At 41.2% G+C, this 19,617-nt stretch overlaps 1 protein-coding gene across 5 annotated transcripts in view; it reads left to right on the top strand.

The window, feature by feature from the left end:
- Positions 1-2,357: 2,357 nt before the first annotated feature.
- UBE2H (ubiquitin conjugating enzyme E2 H) overlaps positions 2,358-19,617 on the top strand; it is a 109,000-nt gene continuing 91,740 nt past the window's right edge. For 3 of the 5 annotated variants that reach the window (XM_025865527.2, XM_025865524.2, XM_025865526.2), the window contains exon 1: positions 2,358-2,858. In XM_025865527.2, the coding sequence (XP_025721312.1) occupies positions 2,806-2,858 (53 nt within the window). In that variant the 5' untranslated portion in view covers positions 2,358-2,805. Of the gene's footprint in view, positions 2,859-2,885; positions 3,348-19,617 lie in introns of those variants that run through there. The other 2 variants (XM_025865525.2, XM_025865529.2) reach the window with 2 other exon arrangements.

Genomic DNA, 19,617 nt, shown 5'->3' with positions numbered 1-19,617 from the left:
CAGAGCTAAGATACTTACTAGACAATAACTCTTCTCTAGGTGATTGCTTTTCAGTGACTTCTCAGAGGGCTAAATCTCCATTGCATTTCTAGGTAGAGCAGCCCCACCTTCTTGTTGTTTGGAACAAGTTTCTCTAGACACCTCTCTGAAATTTTTGCTTAGTGCTTAGATCACAGCAGCATGGCATCTGTAAAAATTAAAGCCCACCAGGGATAATTTCTAGATCCACCCCATGCCCTTTTTTTCTCAAGAGTCCCATCCTTGACTTGTTCTTTCTGTTCTGGAAAAAACATCTTTGGGTCCTCTGAGCCGGCCTCCTTGCTCTCAGGTTGGGAAGAAACATCCTTATCTGCATAGGATATTATGGAAGCACAGGACTCACCTGGAGGGGTCAGGCAGATGTTTGGAAAGTGCTGATGTCTATTGGAATCTTCAAACAATGGTTCTCAAACTATGGCCTGCATCAGAATCATCTGGGGAACTTGTTAAAAGACATGGACGTCCAAGCCTCACCCCAGACCTTCTGAATCAAAATCCCCAGCGGCAGGGTCTGGACATTTGTGAGCTTAACAAGCTCCCCAGATGATTCTGAAGTACACCAAAGGTTGAGAATCACTGTCTTAGCGTGTGAATGTGGGTTACTCAGGTGAAGGAGAGTGAGGAGCCGTGCTGGGAGAGGAAGTAGTAACAATAGGAGCCTGGAGAGCCTAGAGGAGACAGTCAGGAAGGATTTTCTGCTCCATCCTTATCTCTCTTTAACAAAGTAGTCACATAAAAGGGGTTAGAAATCTCAAGTCCTCCTTCTGACAGAATTGCTATGTGCAATAGGAAAGACCAATGTACCCCTTTTAGAAGCAGTTAAAATAGTCTGTCCTTCTCAGAAAGTGGAGTAAAGGTTATCAGGGACTTGGGGGGCGGGAGTGGAGGATGAATGAGGAATTATTGTCTAACGGGTATGGAGTTTCTGCTTGGGATGATGAAAAAGTTCTGGAAATGGAGGGTAGTGATGGTCGTACAACATTGTGAATGTATTTAATACAGTGAATTGTGCACTTAAAGTGGTTGAAATGGCAAATTGTATTTTATGTATATTAATCACACACACAATTAACTAGTCCTTTGGAGGGATGGAACGATAGGAGTAAAGAATGCTCAATTTTAGTTGATTGCTGCTGCCCCAGATGTGTGTGTGTGTGTGTGTGTGTGTGTGTGTGTGTGTGTGTGTCTACGGGAGGTTATATAAGGGGGCCCATCTCACAGCAGACGGTCTGACAAAGTACAAGTGTATTCATAGGAAAGAGGGAATAGATAAAAATTTTGGCAGCAAAAATGTGATATAAACATCAGGAGATGCCTAGATCACTCTTTCCTGCCCCCTTTGCCTGGTTGACTCCTGGGTCCTATACCACTTCTTATGGGGTGCTTTGTAGAGCAGTGACTCTCAAACTTCACATAAGAACCACCTGGGGACCTTGTTAAACTGCAAATTCTGATGCAATAGGGCTGCGGTGAAGCTCTAACCTGCATTTCTAACAAGTTCTCAGGTGATGCTGACACTCTATACCCACAGACCACATTGGGAGGGCTGTGTAAATTTAAAGTCTTTCTTAGTTCACCATAGCCTCATGTCCAGCAGAGTGATTTGCACACAGTAGGCGCTCAATAATTATTTATGGAATTAATGATGGAGTATATAGCATTGGTACAGGAGTGTGGAGGGCAGAACAATCTTTGTCCTTTGAACGACAGCATATTTTGGGTGTTTCTGCTTCTATCAGTCATTCACTTTTTTAAATTACCTCATACTCTGTGGGATAAGGATGCTAGTACCAAATTATTTCTGGTCTTTCCAACTTGCTGCCTCAAGTCTAATCCTTGAAAGAGTGGCCCGCTCTACATCAAGGGTAATGAACCCTGGTTTGCAAGCTCTGGGGAAGCCTTGCTGTAGTCTACAATCGCTGGAAACAGATTCTCTCCATCCAAGGACGGGGCAGGATGCAGGGAACCTGCTGGTGTGGGAATTAGATTTGGTGCCTATCCTAGTAATTGCCACCTCAAATCAAATGAACAGCATTTTTAAGTGTATATGAGAAGGAGGTTCATTACCCTAAAACATGCAAATGTCATAATATTGCCATTATTTACTATTATCGTTTATGATGATGATAACGACACTGGCAGTTAAGCGATTAAGTGTGTGGGGGAGTTGGGGGAGGGGGCACAGGGCTGGGAGGGCAAGAGAAAAAGGAACTACATCTCCCAGAACCACCCGGGAAAGTCCACGCCGCGGCGGCGGCGCCCCACCCCTTTCGCCAGCTGGGCCCGCCCCTCCGATGACGTCACAGAGGTGACGTCACGGCGCCCAGAGCGAGGCTGGGGTAGAGAGGCCGACTGAGCAGGAGTCGTCCGCTTGTCGTGGAGGCTGCTAGGGAGCCGGCGAGAGGGTGAGCGGGCGAGCAGACGAGCGAGCTAGAGCAGGCAGGAGGGAGCGACGCGCGGCGCAGAGTAGCGCCGGGGCCAGGCCGCGGAGGAACCCACAGCCGGAGAGGGGCAGCCCGAGCCGGGCGCCGCGGGGTCCCCACCCCCACTCGGCCGGACAGTGCCCGGTGTTCCCCCGTGCGGGGGGCGGCGGCGGCGGCGGCGGCGGCTGACGGGACCGGACAGGACCGCGGGGGTGTTGCCACCTCCACCGAGAAGCCGGCGCGGCCGCGGGCTCCTCAGAGCCGGGGCCCGGGGCCCGTGATAGACGGGCCGAGGAAAGGAGAGAGGCGGCGGCGCAGGCGACGGGGAGGCAGCGGCGACACCATGTCATCCCCCAGTCCGGGCAAGAGGCGGATGGACACGGACGTGGTCAAGCTGTATCCTTCGTGGAGGGGGGATTCGGGCTGTCGAGTGGGGGCGGTGTGGGGATGCCCAGGGCGCCCCTGAAACCCAAGCAGGGGCCCTGGGGTACTCCAGGCCACTGTCCGAGGCTCCCTTCCTCTACTCCCTCCCCCCAGTGCCTACGGCGGCTCCTTGGCACCTCCCAGGAGCCAAGAGCCTTTTCAGCTCCCCCCTTTATCTGCAGCACCTCGAAATGTGCGTTGTTCCTCGCTCTTCTGCACCCCCATTGCCCGTGACTTTACTCCACGACGTTTTGGATTCCCAAGACGGCCTTTTTTTTTTTTTTTTTTTTTTTTTTTTTGCAGGACCATCCACCTCTCTTGACCGCCGTGCCCACCTCAGGGTCTCTCCTGTTTGCTCGCCCTGGATTTAGGGACTCGTGATAGAAATTCCCGAGAGTGAAGCCTTTCTTCCTTTCTTGAGATGCCTCCATTCCCTACATTCACTATGCTTCTTGAACTGGGGTAACTCAAGTGACCTCCTTTATCCCTAATTCCTTTCTATATTAGGAAGAGTAGTCTGCTCAGTGCCCCCTGTTGTAATAAAGAGCTCTGAGTGTTTTAAATCGGAGACCCTCGTTAAGCTTTCTGGTCCCTAGAAGAACCCCACCGTTTTTCTTTTCAGTGACAAAGCCTGTCCCACCCATAGTTGGATGTGGTGAGGACCCCCAGGCCCTCCAGCAAGCCACCCTCCATATTGTGGATATGACAGCTGGGGGAGGGAGAGACAGAGGATCTCTCCTTGACAAAATAGCCCCTATACTAGCCACTTAAGCAAACTCCCTCTATGAGGGTAAGGTTCTTGGGGGGAATAACTGCCCTGATTTTACCAAGTGACACCCTTTATTTCCACCCCCCCAACTTTATGTACTCTGGAGGTAGCCTTGGGAAAGCTGTAACTGATAAGGGGCCTTCAGGCAGTGGTTTTGGTTGGAGTCCAGACTGATTATTTCATGACCAGCTAGAGAAATTCGCGAAGGTTCCTGTGACAAATCTAGAAAATTTTTGAGGGGTAATTTAGAGGGTTGGGGGGGGAGAGGAAATGAGCCCAGTGTTCTGAACAACTAATCCCTGGGGAGAAGGGGAAATGGGGATGGGGAGTGGTGGTGTGTGAAACGCAGTTAAAAAGTCCTGTCTCCTGCTTCTCTTTCTCCCTCACCCCCATCCCCCCACCATTTCCCCCTGTTGCAGGGTTTTGTTTATATAACTCAAGTTGTTTGGCTAGATTCTTCAGGTGAATTCCTTCTTTCTTCCATTTATTTGTTACTCTTTTTGATTGGGCGGTTTTTCTCCTTTTTAGAGATTGATGATTATTATTAAATACTCAGTTATGGAATTCTCCGAAGTTTTAAAAAAAGTAGTGTTTGTATTTGGTTTGGAAGTGGGGGATGGGTCGGAAGTTGCCCGGGTAAGAGATTTTTTTTTTTTTTCCCCCATAATCTTTTCAGGAATAAGGTCCTTTTCTCCTCAGGAAAACTTAGCTAGAAATTAGGAACAGTAGATAGACTTCTAAGTTTTAGGGTTTGAAGTTTACAATTTTTGGGAGGTGGAAGGGGGGATTACAGAGAGGAGCAAATAATGAAATACATGTTCCAAATATATGTCTAGGCACAAGCGAAATTGACTATGAGCTGTTTGTGACTGTGATTGAGTTTTGTAAATGTGTGAGTGATACCAGTAATGTTGGATTTTCATAAGGTTGCAGGAAAACTTGTAGCTATGGCTGTGTACATTTCACACAAAGCAGTTTCGGGTTTTATTTTTGTTTAGAAACTAGGAAATGACATGGTGGCAGAATCTGAGTTATTTTTACCCTGAATTGAGAGTTACTGTCAACCTAATGCAATTTTCTGCCTAATGTTTAATTGGGCTGGAGGTGGAGAGAGAATTCCAGCTGTTTTTGATCAATGTCAGAGTCTCGAATTATATACATACATATTTTTTAGAAGATTGAGGATAAAGGGTGAGGCCTAACTTGACCTGATGCCTTTTCTATACAGTGCCTTTTGTTCATTTAGTAGTTGTGGCATCTAGAATGATTACCGCATTTAGGAGTCGGGGTGTGGGGGGTGGAGAGGGAGAGGAAAACAGACAAAGAACAGCAGGGTGTCTTTCTCTTTTTTCTTCCCCTAAGTGGCTTATTTCATAGCTTATTTTTAGTAGAAGATGAAGAAAGGCAAAGATGCATTGGCCTTCTGTTCTTTCCCCACCTTCCTCCTTTCTGACAAAAGAAAGCAGAGGCGCTTTAAAATCATAGATCTCTGAGATAGGAGGACAACAGTCTCAGGACTTAAAAGCCAGAGGTTATCTTTGTTTCATATTTGTTATTTTCTGGTCTCATGTACTTGGAAGTTAAAATTTTTGTATTTCCTTTTGTGTTTGCATGTGTGTTGTGGGGATGAGAGATTTTGTGGCCTCTTTTCTCTGTTGAATTCGTATTAGTAGGCCCAGATGGAGCCACTAATTTTTGAGCAAGGTATATTTAGCAAAAAATTGAAGGAAGAATTTTCCAACCCACTATTAAAATTAGTACAATTGTGTGAAAGGGCCGGGGGTTGAAAATGAAAGATGGTGGAGAGGAAGTAGAGAAGGTCTGAAGGAATGTACTTGCTTTTTGCCCCTCAGTGCCCCTTGATGATTTCTTTGGTTTGGAGGCCGATAGCTGGTTTCATTGCAATCTCCTGTTTCAGCCCATTTTTGGTTGTCTCCTGAGTGTAATTATGCCACCACGATTTACAGCTTGGCAGGGAACCTATATAGTAGGAAAGTAGCGGTGTGGGGGTAGGGAGAGAAGGGGATGTGTAACTAATTGGCCACTGCTTTCCACCAGCTCGCGAGATTCTTTCGGAGACACTGTCTCTGGTTGTTGTTTGGAGTCGGTGATATTTCTTTTGTGACGGGTTGGTAGGAGGAGAGCTGACTCTCAAGTTATGCAGGGAGTGAGTGTTTTGCACCGATGCACTTAATAATCTGCTGGGCGATTATGTTCTGAAACTCTGACTCATTCATTGTTTCTGTTCTGATCCTTTCCTGAGGGTTGTGCAAACCTCTCCAGGAGGCTAGAGACTGATGTACTGACTTTTGGGCCCTGTAGGAATGTGTCCCAGTCAAAAAATTTACAGTCAGCCCAAATCCTGTGCAATGGTCGTGAATAGTGTGGCCATTTGTTTGCAAAGTCAGGTAGATTGGTTATACTGTGCTGTTCCCAGCCTGGCAAGCATTGAGGTTTCCATCTCTTGATTATTTAGATCGTCTGAGAACTGGGACTCTGGTGACCTTAAAGCGTGATTTGCCCTAAAGGAATATCGGTTTAAATTCTCCCTGGTGGAGGAACAAACAGCTCAGATTACACGGGTTTCCTTGTTGGTGGGGGTTACTCGTCTCACCCTGTTGCACAGCCTGGTGATCCTTTTATCTGTGAACCAGTGGCCCCTGCTGAAGGCTGGAGCTGCTTGTTTTGGAAAAGCGTATGCAGGCAAAAGGCCTCAGGCACAGCTCCTCCCAGCTCATTGGCTGCTCTGTTACTACCCGGAAAAGGAGGAGGGGCGGAGCTAACAAACAGCTGATGGAGTGTGTGACCAGAGTGTGTTTATATACAAAAGAAGTAGGGGCTGGGGAGGCCTTGTGAGTAGTGTTACAGGATCAAGTGTATTTTCAAGGGATAAAAAGAGGAAAACCTGACCTTTTAGAGTACAAGAAATAAATGTTCAAGGTTAAATCAGAAACGTGAACCTGGTAATAATGGGAACTTGGCATACGCTGTATTTGTTATTGGTGAGATTTTGGAACTTTATAATAAGTTTTCAGAGGGAGTTGCAGTAACTTAAAATAGGATATGCCACCACTTTAAATGTACTTACATGACTCACGCAGGAATTCAAAAGGGTGGTAGAAATGTAAATTTTCCCTGCAAAAGCTTGAAGAGTGCTAGAAAGGGGCAGTGACTTTCACTAAATTCATTAACGGCATTAGTGAAGTCTTAGAGAATCCTGGGTGTCTGCTTTAGGGTTTCAGATGGTTTCAATAATAAGTTCATCCCCCTAAAACATTTGAGCACCGTCTTTATGCCAGGCTTGGTGCTAGGTGCTGGGGGTTTAGTAGTGAAAAATTTCAGTGTGGGTGGTCATGATGCTTATGTAACCAGTTAAAACAAAACAAGAAATCAAAGTAGAAGCTGTTTATAGTAGGTCAACACTCTATGTAGCAGCTTTTTGAATAACTTGTATTTACTTTCAGAGTTGACTTTTCAAGGAGTAGAAAGGTTAAAAAGTGAATTTTATGCCATGGGATGTATGGGGATATGTATTCCTAGTATTTTAAAGATAGATGTTAAAAAATGGAAACAAAAACATTAAAACGCTTAGCTGTTTCTTTCATATCAACTTTGGTATTTTGTTGTTAATCAGTAGTTATTCTATCCCTAAATCAGTAGTCTTTGTTACTCTTTAATTTGTGCAAAGTGTAGATAATTCTGTAATCTTTTAACTAGCTCCAGTGTCAGTTAGAGAACCGGTGTTTTGCTTTTAAAAATGCCTGTGACCTCTGTTTTTGTGAGATGATGAGGTGGAAGGTGGATCTTCAAGCTAAAAGTTAAAGCTGGCAGCTCCCAGTGTTCTGAATTTGTCTTCTCTGCATAGATTTTGGTGACAAATATAACGCACTGGTACTTATTTTTGTTAAGCAGGAACCTACATGAGTAAGCATTCACAGCTTCAGAATATCAGTCCTGCAGTGCAGTTCTAGTAAATTACACACAAGCCTAAAAGTTCATCTTTTAGGGGAAAAAATATTTTGCAAATGTGACCCTTAAAAGTCACTTAACACTGTGTGCATGTATTAGAAAAAACCTGGATTTGTTGGTTTCCTAGTGTTGTGCAATTTCCCTAGCACCTTGACCTGTTTTATATGTGTGTGTACACATGGATTTATGTGCGTGTATACACACACAACTATGTAATAGTATTTTGTTTACTTTTTTTTTTTTAAGATTTTATTTATTTGAGAGAGAACCAGAGCACAAGCAGGGGGAGTGGGAGAAGCAGGCTCCCCGCTGAGCAGGGGGCCGGACAGGAGGCCGGACAGGAGGCCGGACAGGAGGCCGGACAGGAGGCCGGACAGGAGGCCGGACAGGAGGCCATTCCCAGGGCCCTAGGATCATGACCTGAGCAGAAGGCAGATGCTTAACCGATTGAGCCACCCAGGTGCCCCTATCTTGTTCACTATTAATAGATTTGATGATTCCGAGAATCGTTGCATTTTTAGGCATGCAGTTCAGACTGGTAAAAGTGCTTATGGTATAATAGCTTCTTGACTATAGACCCATAGTTTATGTTTTAGTAAAATACTTTAATGAAAAAACTTAATTGGATTATGCAAATAGTAAGATAATTGAGGAAAGTATAGGTTACAAAAAGGAAAGAAAAGAGTCACCCATAATCCTATCCTTTAAACAGTGGTTCTCAAACTTCAGTGTGATCTTAATTACCTGGAGGGTTTGTTAAAACAGGTTGCTGGGGTACCAGCTCTGGAGTTGTCTGATTCAGTGGGTCTAGAGAGCTTTAAAAAAAAAAAAATTTTTTTTTAACAGGTTCCTGGATGATACTGAAAGGTTTGTCCAGGGACTACAGTTTAAGAACCACTGTCCTCAAATATTAACATTATAGTGTTTTTTCTTATCAGTCTCCTACCCCCCATATATTATTTTCATACTATATGTTGATCATACTGTATGTGCCCTGTTTTTGCTGACTACTTACAGCTTATTTTCCTGATGAAAAGTATGAAACATAATGAAGAGGTCATGTAATATGTCATTCTATGCCCATGCCATTGATTTAATTCTTGGCCATTTTTCTGTGATAAGATTGAAATTAACATCTTGCGCATAAGGCTTTTCTTGTCTTTTTGGATTATTTCTGTTTTTTACTAGATCAAAGAAGATAACCATTTGAATTAAAATATTTCTTTGTTCTAGATCAAAGAAAGTAACCATTTGAATTAAAATATTTAAAAATCGTGGGGCCCCATACTCTGTGCTCTCATTTTGTTCTGTTGTGTTTTAGTTGGTGTGATTTCAGCAGTGAAGCAATCAACCTGTCATAGTGATGACAAATGAGTTCTGAGTTCTCTGTTTTAAACTGCGTGTGTGTGTGTGTGTGTGTGTGTGTGTGTGTGTGTGTGTGTGTGAGTGATAATGGTGATCCTTAAATTAAGGACACTTTTGTACTTCTCAAAGTGCCTACTGTGAGTTGGTAGGTTAAATATATTACATTCGTGATTAGATCTGACTGGCAAGAGCTATAGAATTAGTTTTGGTATCTGGAATTTTTTTTTCCTTTTGTTTTTTACTGAGGTATAATTGACATAACTATATTTAAAGTGATAAATTAGGTAAGTTTTGCATAAACATCACCCATGAAGTCTGTCAACATAACCATTGATCTGATTTCTGTCACTATAGATTATTTTGCATTTTCTTTGTTCTTTTTTTTTAAAGATTTTATTTATTTGAGAGAGAGAGAATGAGAGATAGCACCAGAGGGAAGAGGGTCAGAGGGAGAAGCAGACTCCCTGCTGAGCAGGGAGCCCGATGTGGGACTCGATTCCGGGACTCCAGGATCATGACCTGAGCCGAAGGCAGTCGCTTAACCAACTGAGCCACCCAGGCGCCCTAGATTATTTTGCATTTTCTAGAATTTTATATAAATGTTATTATACAGTATGTACTTTTATGTGAATTCTTTCATCATATTTTGAGATTCACCCTGTTCTTTTTACTGCTGAGTAATATGTCATTGTGTAGCTATACCACAGTTTGTTTATGCATTTACTTCTTTATGGGCGTTTGGGTTATTTCTCATTTGGAGCTATTACAAATGAAGCTGCTTGGATGGATATTTTCTTTTCTCTTAGGTAAATATATAGGGATGGAATAGCTGAATCATGGGGTAGGTATAAGCTTAACCTTTTAACAGGTGGCCTGAATTTAATTTTGACTGATGATTGTATTTTACACACAATTAAATTGTGACATTGACCTTTTGTTTGTTTTGTATTTTAAGGGAATCCCATTAAATAACATTCTAAAGCACTGATTTTTTTTTTTTAAGATTTATTTGCGAGAGAGAGAATGAGAGACGGAGAGCTTGAGAGGGAGGAGGGTCAGAGGGAGAAGCAGACTCCCTGCTGAGCAGGGAGCCCGATGTGGGACTCGATCCCAGGACTCCAGGATCATGACCTGGAGTTGCTTAACCAGCTGAGCCACCCAGGCACCCTAAAGCACTGATTTCTAATCTCAGTCAAAGCTAGTTTTGTAACTGTTTTTCTCTCTCCTCCATTCAAAATTAGTGAACGAGATTTTCATTGTAAAATATTTTTTGTTTTATGGCCCTTTGACATGATACTTTCAGGAGTTATGGTCACAAAAAACTTATTTTTGCATTTGTTAGTAAGACTATTACCGTTTTCTGAGAAAATAAACACACCATTTGTTGATGGTTCCCTTTCTTTTTGATATTGATAAGAATTTTTTTGTTAGTTTTACTTAGCACCTCCAATTACATTTATAGCAGTTTATAAATATTGATGTAGAACTCGAGGTCTGAATAGTATCTTAATTTTCATATGGACTAAATTCAGGAACCAATGGCAACTCAGGCAGAACCGGAAACAGATCATATGTTTCCTTAATATGTTTCCTTAATAGTTTCCTTAATATGTTTCCCTGGAATTTTTTTAAAGTTAATTTTTAACAAAATAGGATTTTTTTTCTTTTCTACTTTTTGGCGTTACATGATGTAATTTATTTGATAGATTGATAGACATTGCCATAAGAAAAAAAAGACATTGCTTTGTAGTAGTTGCTATTGTCACATTCTTATAAATGACAAGCGTTTGAATTTATATGTAGGTGTTTGCCTGCCTGTTGCTTTAACAATTAACATACTACTGGCAGCTGGAACTTTTAACTTGGCTAACAAAAAAGACAACTTCCTCGTTTATGCCTGTTTCAGATTGCAGTCACCGACTATTTGGTGGGGAGACTTTGGGTTCAGTCATCAGACACAAGGATGGCGCTCTGAGCATGTTTATTAAGAGTGTGTTATTTTCAGATTGCCAAAATGTAATTAAAGTGCAATATAGGAACCTTTTGAAAACACAGAAAAGTCAGTGTGTACTTTTGAGAGACTGTTGTTACATTAGTAATTCTCAGGTGGGGTGGGGGTATCGTGATTTTTTATTTTATTTTATTTTTTATTTTTTTTAAAGATTTTATTTATTTATTTGACAGAGAGAGACACAGCGAGAGAGGGAACACAAGCAGGGGTTGAGGGAGAGGGAGAAGCAGGCTCCCCGCCGAGCAGGGACCCCGATGTGGGGCTCGATCCCAGGACCCTGGGATCATGACCTGAGCAGAAGGCAGATGCTTAACGACTGAGCCACCCAGGCGCCCCGGGGGTATCGTGATTTAGAAGAACTATTTTTATGTGTAGGTACTATTGTAGTTTCTTCTCTGTACCTCACCAGATGCTTGCAGAGGGTGTCTGGTTGTTTGCAGGCTGGTGCTTGTGCTGGCTGCTATGCCTGGCAGAAGCCAACCTCAAGAGCCAGGTGGTGGAAAGCCCCACAGGGAAGCTGTATGCGGGTGAAGGATCCTTCTGCCTTCTCCCACTTTTTAGGCATCCAGGGCATAAGATTGGAGGTGTATACAGGTGCTGCTGATCTTTTGACCTGGCCCTGCAGAGAAGTCAGGGAGGAGTAGGAAACCTATAAAGGGGAGAGGCTTGGCTGAACTTAGTCATCCTCTGGAAGACAGTCATGGCTGGTGGGTCTGCTTCTGGGCCCACAACAGGTACCACTTGGAGGGACCATATTTAGGGATATAGAATGTTGCTTAATTGGGAATGGAATCTTATCTCTTCAACTTCTTGGTCTCTAACTTTTAGACATTTTTAGGGAGGTATTATGTATAAAAAAGATATTCCCTATGTGTGAAATTGTTATTAATATTGTAAGTTATGAGTTTTCTGTTTAACATTAAGCAAAATGTTTCTTTTTCCATGTATCATGTTCTTTTTCCATGTATCATGTTTTTATCATGTACACTTTTCAAGGTTTCTTGGAGTCTAAAATCTTAGTTGAGGTAATATAAATAGAAAAGTAGATACAGAGTGTGCCTGGTTCGTGTTACCTCAGAAGCAGTTGGGTTACTACTCAGCTTAGTGAAAATAAATGTAGTTGTTTTGTCCAAATGGTGCCATTATAACTCTGTTACCTGGATATTGCTTTTCAATCAGTTGACTTTATGATGCTTAGTTTCAGAAATGTTGATTAATTTAAAAATTAAAAAATTGGGGTAAACCTTTCCATTGTGGTTACCTATAGGAAGTTGATTCAGTTAGAATTGTGTTCGTAAGAGATCATTGGGTGTAATATAGTTGATTATATTGTTTTATGATCTTACAGACTACTGAATGTTTAGTACCCTTTTGCTAATCTATGTAAATCTGTGTATAAATTAGTTAAGTCTCCTTGGGAACACAGCCTGAAACTACATAACCCTTTTTGTTTCACTCCAAAGGAAAGAAACAATTTACTTTTTTTTCATTAACAGTCACTTTTGTATGGCCTTTATATGTGGTACCATAGCTGTGAATTAGTACTTGGTCAGACCGCTAATTTAAACTAAGGCTTTTATAATGAAATCATCCCATGATGTAGATCTTGGAGATTTGGGGTTTTTATTGCACATTACATTCACGTTCACATATTCAAAGTACATTAAAATGTAGAACATGATACATGTTTGATAACAGAAATCACTGATCTTGGCAACAGCATTTGACATATTAACATCTGTTAATTTTACCAACTAATTCATTCAATTAGCTACAGCCACCATCTTCATAATGAATAAAGGGGAAAAAAACTGTTTCTTGCTCCTTTATTCATTTGTATCCTTAGAGATTAGAAACAAAAACAAAATACTTTTAAGTCAGATTTGTTTTATGGGTGGAGGAAAGAGGAAGTAGACCTTTGAGTGTGTTCTTTAGTCTGCTTGTCTGGATTGCTGCCCATTTCTCCTGGCAGTTAAGAAAGGCAGGTCTTGAATGCTGTCATTGATGATCAAATGACATATATTTTGAGTATACCTGTATTGAATCATTTATATACTTGAGAACACTTACTTTGCTTCTGTCTTGTCATTCTGTAGGCTCTTGGGTCAGAATAGTTAGGTACCAGATTCTATCTTTGAGTAATTAGTGTGGCATTTCCTTTGAGATTTAGCTGAGTTTTATAACCTATAAACCATGATATATCAAGAAGACTATTGGTGGCTCATCAAGACTATCATTTCATTTCATATATTTCCATTTGTATGTCTCTTTTCTTTTTCTGTTGGTGTTCCTAACTTACACTTTGACTAATTTCTCAATCGAGCAAAAGTTAAATACACTGGCAGGAAAGTACACAAATAAACCTTTGAAGATAAGGTATTTCCAGATCCTTCACGTTATCTTACATTCAAGCTTAACCAGAAGTAGTAGTGAAGCCAGATCCTTTTTTCTAGGAGTTTGGAAATCAGTATACTTGGCCTAGTTCACTTTGTGCGGTCTGGCAATTATTTATCAAACTAGAACTTATGCTAAAAATACATAGTAGTATACAACTTTGCTGTGTGTCCTCTGAATGTAAAAATAGGCTATGCCTTAGATTTGCCTTAACTCTGTTCAGTGAAGTCAGACACAATGGAATGTGACACCTGAATTTTGTGTTGAAAGGTCCTGGTCTCTCCTTGTCTCTGAAGAATTTGGTGTTTCTAAGCTAGTTTTATATTATCTGGTCAGTGTTTCTGAGATTCAGAAACTGCTGACTCTGCTTTCTTTGAGTAAGTCTCAAGGTAGGAAGTCTAGAGGTCTTTATCATCCAGCATCCATCTGCCTGTGTTCTTAAGGCAGGGTAAATGGGAACAGTCCCCTACTCATGTGGGAGCTTATTCCCAGGATTAAGTTCTAGGCCCTTTGCATCTTGTAATTCAAAGAATGACAAATGAAATTCCATGTTTACTTGTGCTTATTTTCCGTTTTGGGGGGTGATCTGGTATGTATGCACAAGCCTTTGAACTGGATTATCTTAATTGACACAGATACAGGTCTTATCTTTCCATTTGCTTAATGGGTAATAGAATTAGAAATTCTGTTTTTTATAGAATCAGAAATTAGTGTATGATTTGTATGCTTTTAAATTGGGGCTTACTGAATTGGATAAAACATAAGGATTTTAGTCTGTCAGTTCTGGTTGTTTTATTTCTTAAATGTCATTCCTACAGTGTTTTGTCAGCTCTGATGAAGTTCTGATGACAATTTCGTAGATATTACACTTAATAGATTTTAGCATGGTTTTCTACTTGGCGAAAACCTGGAATGCAAATAATAGTATTACAAAGCAGTGGTTGCTTTCTGAATATAACGGCTCTTTGAGTTGAGATTAATAATTGTATTATTTCTGGGCAATATCCTTTGTGGCTTTAAAAAAAACAGATTGTATTTATTTGAGAGAGAGAAAGAGTGCATGAGCAGGGGGGAGGGGGGAGGGGGAGGGAGAAGCAGACTCCCTGCTGAGCAGGGAGCCCAATGGGGGACTCAATCCCAGGACCCTGGGATCAGGACCTGAGCCGAAGGCAGATGAAGGCAGATGTTTACCCGACTGAGCCACCCAGGCATGCTGCCCCCTCTTCGTGGCTTTAAGTAATAGTTTGAGAAATACTAATTCTTGGTTGTACTGACTGCTTCAGATTAGGAGAGTAAACTCTGGTAACTTTAATTATTGATACCAAAAATAGAAGCCAAAGTTGAAATAAGGAGTCTATTTTTCATTTCTGACTTATAAAATCAGTTTTGCTATTTAGTAGTCACATTTGTTATATGAAAAATAGAATTAAAAATAGTATAGCCTAATGCCTTTGTTAATCTTATTTATGAATGTAAGAGTCAGAGAATGAAAAATGACACTAAGTAGGTCTTAATATAAATGTTCTGGTGTCTCTTTGTAGATTAGCTGGCATTGTGTTTGTATTTTTGAGGTGTCTGAGTTTTATGTGACCTGTCAATAATTAAAAAAAATATATATAAGCCCTGTAATAGTGCCTGACTTATGGAAGTTTTTATCCGCATAGAATGACATCATGCTATTCCTTTCAAAACTTTGTATTTATCTAAATCATATTTTGGTTTTTAAAAGGTAAATTTAGGGAATGGGAATACAGGTGAGTAAAAGGTATGTCCAGAGCCCAAATAGGATCCCATCAAAGTTTAAAACAGTTCAGTAGTTAATATTTTACATATCTTTTAATACTCTCTAGGTATTTTGAAGATATCTTCTGTAGAAAATTTAATTGCTAACTTTTTTTTTTTTTTTTAAGTAATCTCTACATCCAACATGGGGCTCAAACTCATGACCCTGAGGTTCATGCTCTATGGACAGAGCCAGCCAGGTGCCCCAGTTGCCAACATTTTCATTGATATTTAAACTCTGGGTGTCTTTAATAGATCAGTTTTGCTCCATGTTACAGTAATTTCAGTTATTAGTCTTAACACAGCTAAGCGTATATAAAGACTTGGGATGCTTTTTTATTTTATTTTATTTTTTAATTTTTTATTTTTTAAGTAGGCTTCACACCCAGTGTGGGGCCTGAAGTCATGACCCTGAGATCGAGTCGCATGCTCTACTATCTGAGCCAGCCAGGCGCCCCGGGATGCTTAATTTTTTATAAAAGTTGAGATGAAGGCTTGGGAAGTAAGCAGCCTTTCTCATTTTCTACTGTTTTTGCCTTAATGTTTGATAGCTTTTTACTTTTTTTAGATAAGCTTTTAATTTTGGTTTTATAGAAAAGCTGCAAAGATCGTACAGAGAGTTTCTGTACCTCACTCAGTTCTGGTTACCCCTATGTTAGGTTACAGAGACACATTGGTCAAAACTAAGAACAACCAACAATGGTTGTTTGGTATGTTACCGTAAACTAAACTTCAGGCTTTATTCATATTTTACCAGTTTTTCCATGAATGTTCTTTTCGTTTCCAGGGTTAAATCCAGGATACCACATTACAGGTAGTGGTCATGTCTCAGTATTCTCTAGTCTGTGACAGTTGCTCTCTTTCTTGTTTGACAGAACATTGACAGTTTTGAAGTACTGGTCGGGTGTTTTTTGGAGTATTCCTCAATTTTGGTTTATTTGATTTTTTTTTTTTTTTTTTTTACTACTCATGATTAGACCTTGTAATAGTAAAGGTATTAAAATTGGCCAAACTCATTGTGGGATTTTGGAAAGAATACCACAGAGGTGAAGTACCCTTCTCATCACAAATGGGCGGTATGAGGGGCATACCTGTGTCCTTAGGACATCACAGGTGATGTTAACCTTGGTCCACTGGGCCTTAGTGGTGCTTGCCAGGTTTTTCCTGTAACATTACTATTTTTCCTTCAGTATTCAATTCTTTTTTTTTTTTTTTTAAAGATTTTATTTATTTATTTGAGAGAGAGAGAATGAGAGATAGAAAGCACGAGAGGGAAGAGGGTCAGAGGGAGAAGCAGACTCCCTGCTGAGCAGGGAGCCCGATGTGGGACTCGATCCCGGGACTCCAAGATCATGACCTGAGCTGAAGGCAGTCGTTTAACCAACTGAGCCACCCAGGCGCCCCTCAGTATTCAATTCTTTGGAAGATAGTCACTAAGTGTAGCTGACACTCAGGAAGCCCAGGGGAATTAGGTTCTAGTCCTGGAAGGAGTTACTGTTTTTGACTTTTGTGTGTGTGTCCGTTTGTTTTGTTGTTTCTGTTTTTGACTTTAAAAAATTTTTTTAATTTAAATTCCTTCTTTGATGTGGCCTCTTCTCTCCCTTTAGTTGTAGAGTTTGTTCGTCAGTCTTCAGGTTGATTTCTGGGGATATTTAGGATGATTTGATAAGTAATCTGATTGTGTTCGTGGGCTGAGGTGAACTTGTGGTCTTACTATGCCGCCATCTTCCTGCTCCTTGCTTTTGACTCTTAATTGTAATGTATTAGTGCATTAATCTAAGTTGTTAGCTTTTGTTCAGAAGTTGCACTTGAATGAAGTATAGATTGGTATGGCCTTATGGAAACAAAATGGGATGTAAATATATGAGGATGTGGTCTGGGAGCACACAGATTTGTTAGACATGTTTATTTAGCAATCTGCAAATGGCAAATTTAACTTTCTACATTTGGCTGTTTTTAGTGTAATGTGAAAATGAAGATAAACTTAGGATGAGCTGCAAAGGTATTAGTTAAAGCTTCATAAGTCAAGGAATTCTGTAATCTTAGAGTTTTAGGGTGGGGTAGCGATAAAATACTATTCTGCATGGCTTCTTGTTATTAACCAGTTACATAATTAGCTCATAAGAGAGAAGAATATATTCTTATCCACTGCTAATTTGAGCAGAGGATCATTATTTTGGCCCATAGAAACATTTTATTCCAAAAGGAATGCATTTTTCACCATTTTGCTATTTTTTTTTAAGATTTTATTTTTTTATTTGACAGAGACAACACGAGAGAAGGAATACAAGCAGGGGGAGAGGGAGAGGGAAAAGCAGACTCCCTACTGAGCAGGGAGCCCGGTGCGGGGCTTGATCCCAGGACCCTGAGATCATGACCTGAGCCGAAGTCAGACGCTTTATGACTGAGCCACCCAGGCGCCCCACCGTTTGGATATCTTTTTCCTTTTTAGCAGTTCTGTTTGTAGTTTCACTGAAAATCTTGACATAATTGTAGTTGTCAGTTTTAACCAGAAATTTTTTTTTTAAAGATTTTTATTTAGTTGACAGAGTGCAAGCAAGCACAAGCAGGGGGAGTGGCAGGCAGAGGGAGGGGGAGAAGCACCCAGGACCCTGGGATCATAACCTGAGCCAGTCAGATGCTTAACCCACTGAGCCACCCAGATGCCCTCAGAAATTCAGTTATTATGGGAACAATAGTTGTGTACAACTTCACTTTTTCTTTACTTCAGAATCTCCTAAGCAATTGAAGCCTTTTTTTTTTTTAAAAAGATTTTTATTTATTTATTCGACAGAGAGATAGCAAGAGCAGGAACACAAGCAGGGGGAGTGAGAGAGGGAGAAGCAGGCTTCCTGCCCAGCAGGGAGCCCGATGCCGGGCTCAATCCCAGGACCCTGGGATCATGACCTGAGCTGAAGGCAGACGCTTAATGACTGAGCCACTCAGGCGCCCGGAAGCTTACTTCTTTAAATGAGAAAATTCATTTTACTTTGACAGTTTTTGGTGTATTTTTATTTTGGCTGATGTTTTTGCCATTTTCTCCTTTCTTCCTTGGAATAACAATAACTGATGATGAAAGTCATAAAAGTATATACAATACATTGTTTTCTTTTTAAGATTTTATTTGTTTTTAATTTTTTTTAAGATTTTATTTGTTGGAGAGAGGGAGAGAGAGCACAAGCAGGGGGAGCGGCAGGTAGAGGGAGAGGCAGGCTCCCTGCTGAGCAAGGAGCCCTGTGCAGGACTCCATCCCAGGACGCTGTGATCATGACCTGAGCCAAAGACAGATGCTTAACTGACTGAGCCACCCAGGTGTCCCAGATTTTATTTATTTTATTTTATTTTATTTTATTTTTTTCAAAGATTGTATTTATTTGACAGAGACACAGCGAGAGAAGGAACACAAGCAGGGAGAGTGGGAGAGGGAGAAGCAGGCTTCCCGCCGAGCAGGGAGCCCGATGCGGGGCTCGATTCCAGGACCCTGGGATCATGACCCGAGCTGAAGGCAGACGCTTAACGACTGAGCCACCCAGGCGCCTGATTTTATTTATTTTAGAGAAGAAAGGGAGTGTAAGTGACGGGGTGGCAGTGAAAGGGGTGGAGGGAGAGGGAGAGAAAATCTGAAGCAGACTCTGCACTGAGTGCAGAGCTGGACACAGGGCCATGAGATCAAGCTCTGAGCTGAAACCAAGTCGGAGGCTTAACTGAGCCACCCAGGTGCCCCAGTACATTGTTTGCTTGAACAGAGTATATTTATAGTTGAGGCTATTAGGTAAGTGACCTTTGGAAAAATAATATTGAAATTTGGCCAAACCCATTTGGTTTCTAGGCTAAAATGTTAAGCTAAAGTATCTCTCCTAGGAGCTTCCTTGAAAATAGGAAGAAAGGTAGAAATTGAATATTAATGGTAATTTATCTTGCTGGTTATAAACATAGTAATAAATAGTAATACATTCTTTGAGGTTGTAGAGGATAGTTCAGAAATTGTGTATCAACTCATGGGGACACCTGGGCTTTTGCGTGATATAGGTCAGAAGTGTTTATAACCAGCTGTTTATTGGTTTAGTAACCCGAGTGGTGCACTTTTAGACATTTGGCCTTAAATAATACTAACACCTGGATGTCATGTAGATGCTGAGAGTCAGGAGTGTGGCACTTAGAGCCATCTTACTGGCTTGACTCCGTGTCAGATGTTGAACTGGTTCTTTTGTGTTTGTTTCTTTTGCTCATTTTAAGTCCTTCAAAAGAAAAGAGGGCGCCTGGGTGGCTCAGTTGGTTAAGCGACTGCCTTCGGCTCAGGTCATGATCCTGGAGTCCCGGGATCGAGTCCCGCATCGGGCTCCCTGCTCAGCAGGGAGTCTGCTTCTCCCTCTGACCCACTTCCCTCTCGTGCTCTCTATCTCTCATTCTCTCTCTCTCTCAAATAAATAAATAAAATCTTT

This window comes from Callorhinus ursinus, unplaced genomic scaffold, assembly GCF_003265705.2.
Source record: "Callorhinus ursinus isolate GAN/ISIS: 27379988/994484 unplaced genomic scaffold, GSC_fseal_2.0 scaffold12, whole genome shotgun sequence".
Taxonomy (NCBI): Eukaryota; Metazoa; Chordata; class Mammalia; order Carnivora; family Otariidae; genus Callorhinus; species Callorhinus ursinus.
This window is presented reverse-complemented; position numbering and strand designations above follow the sequence as displayed.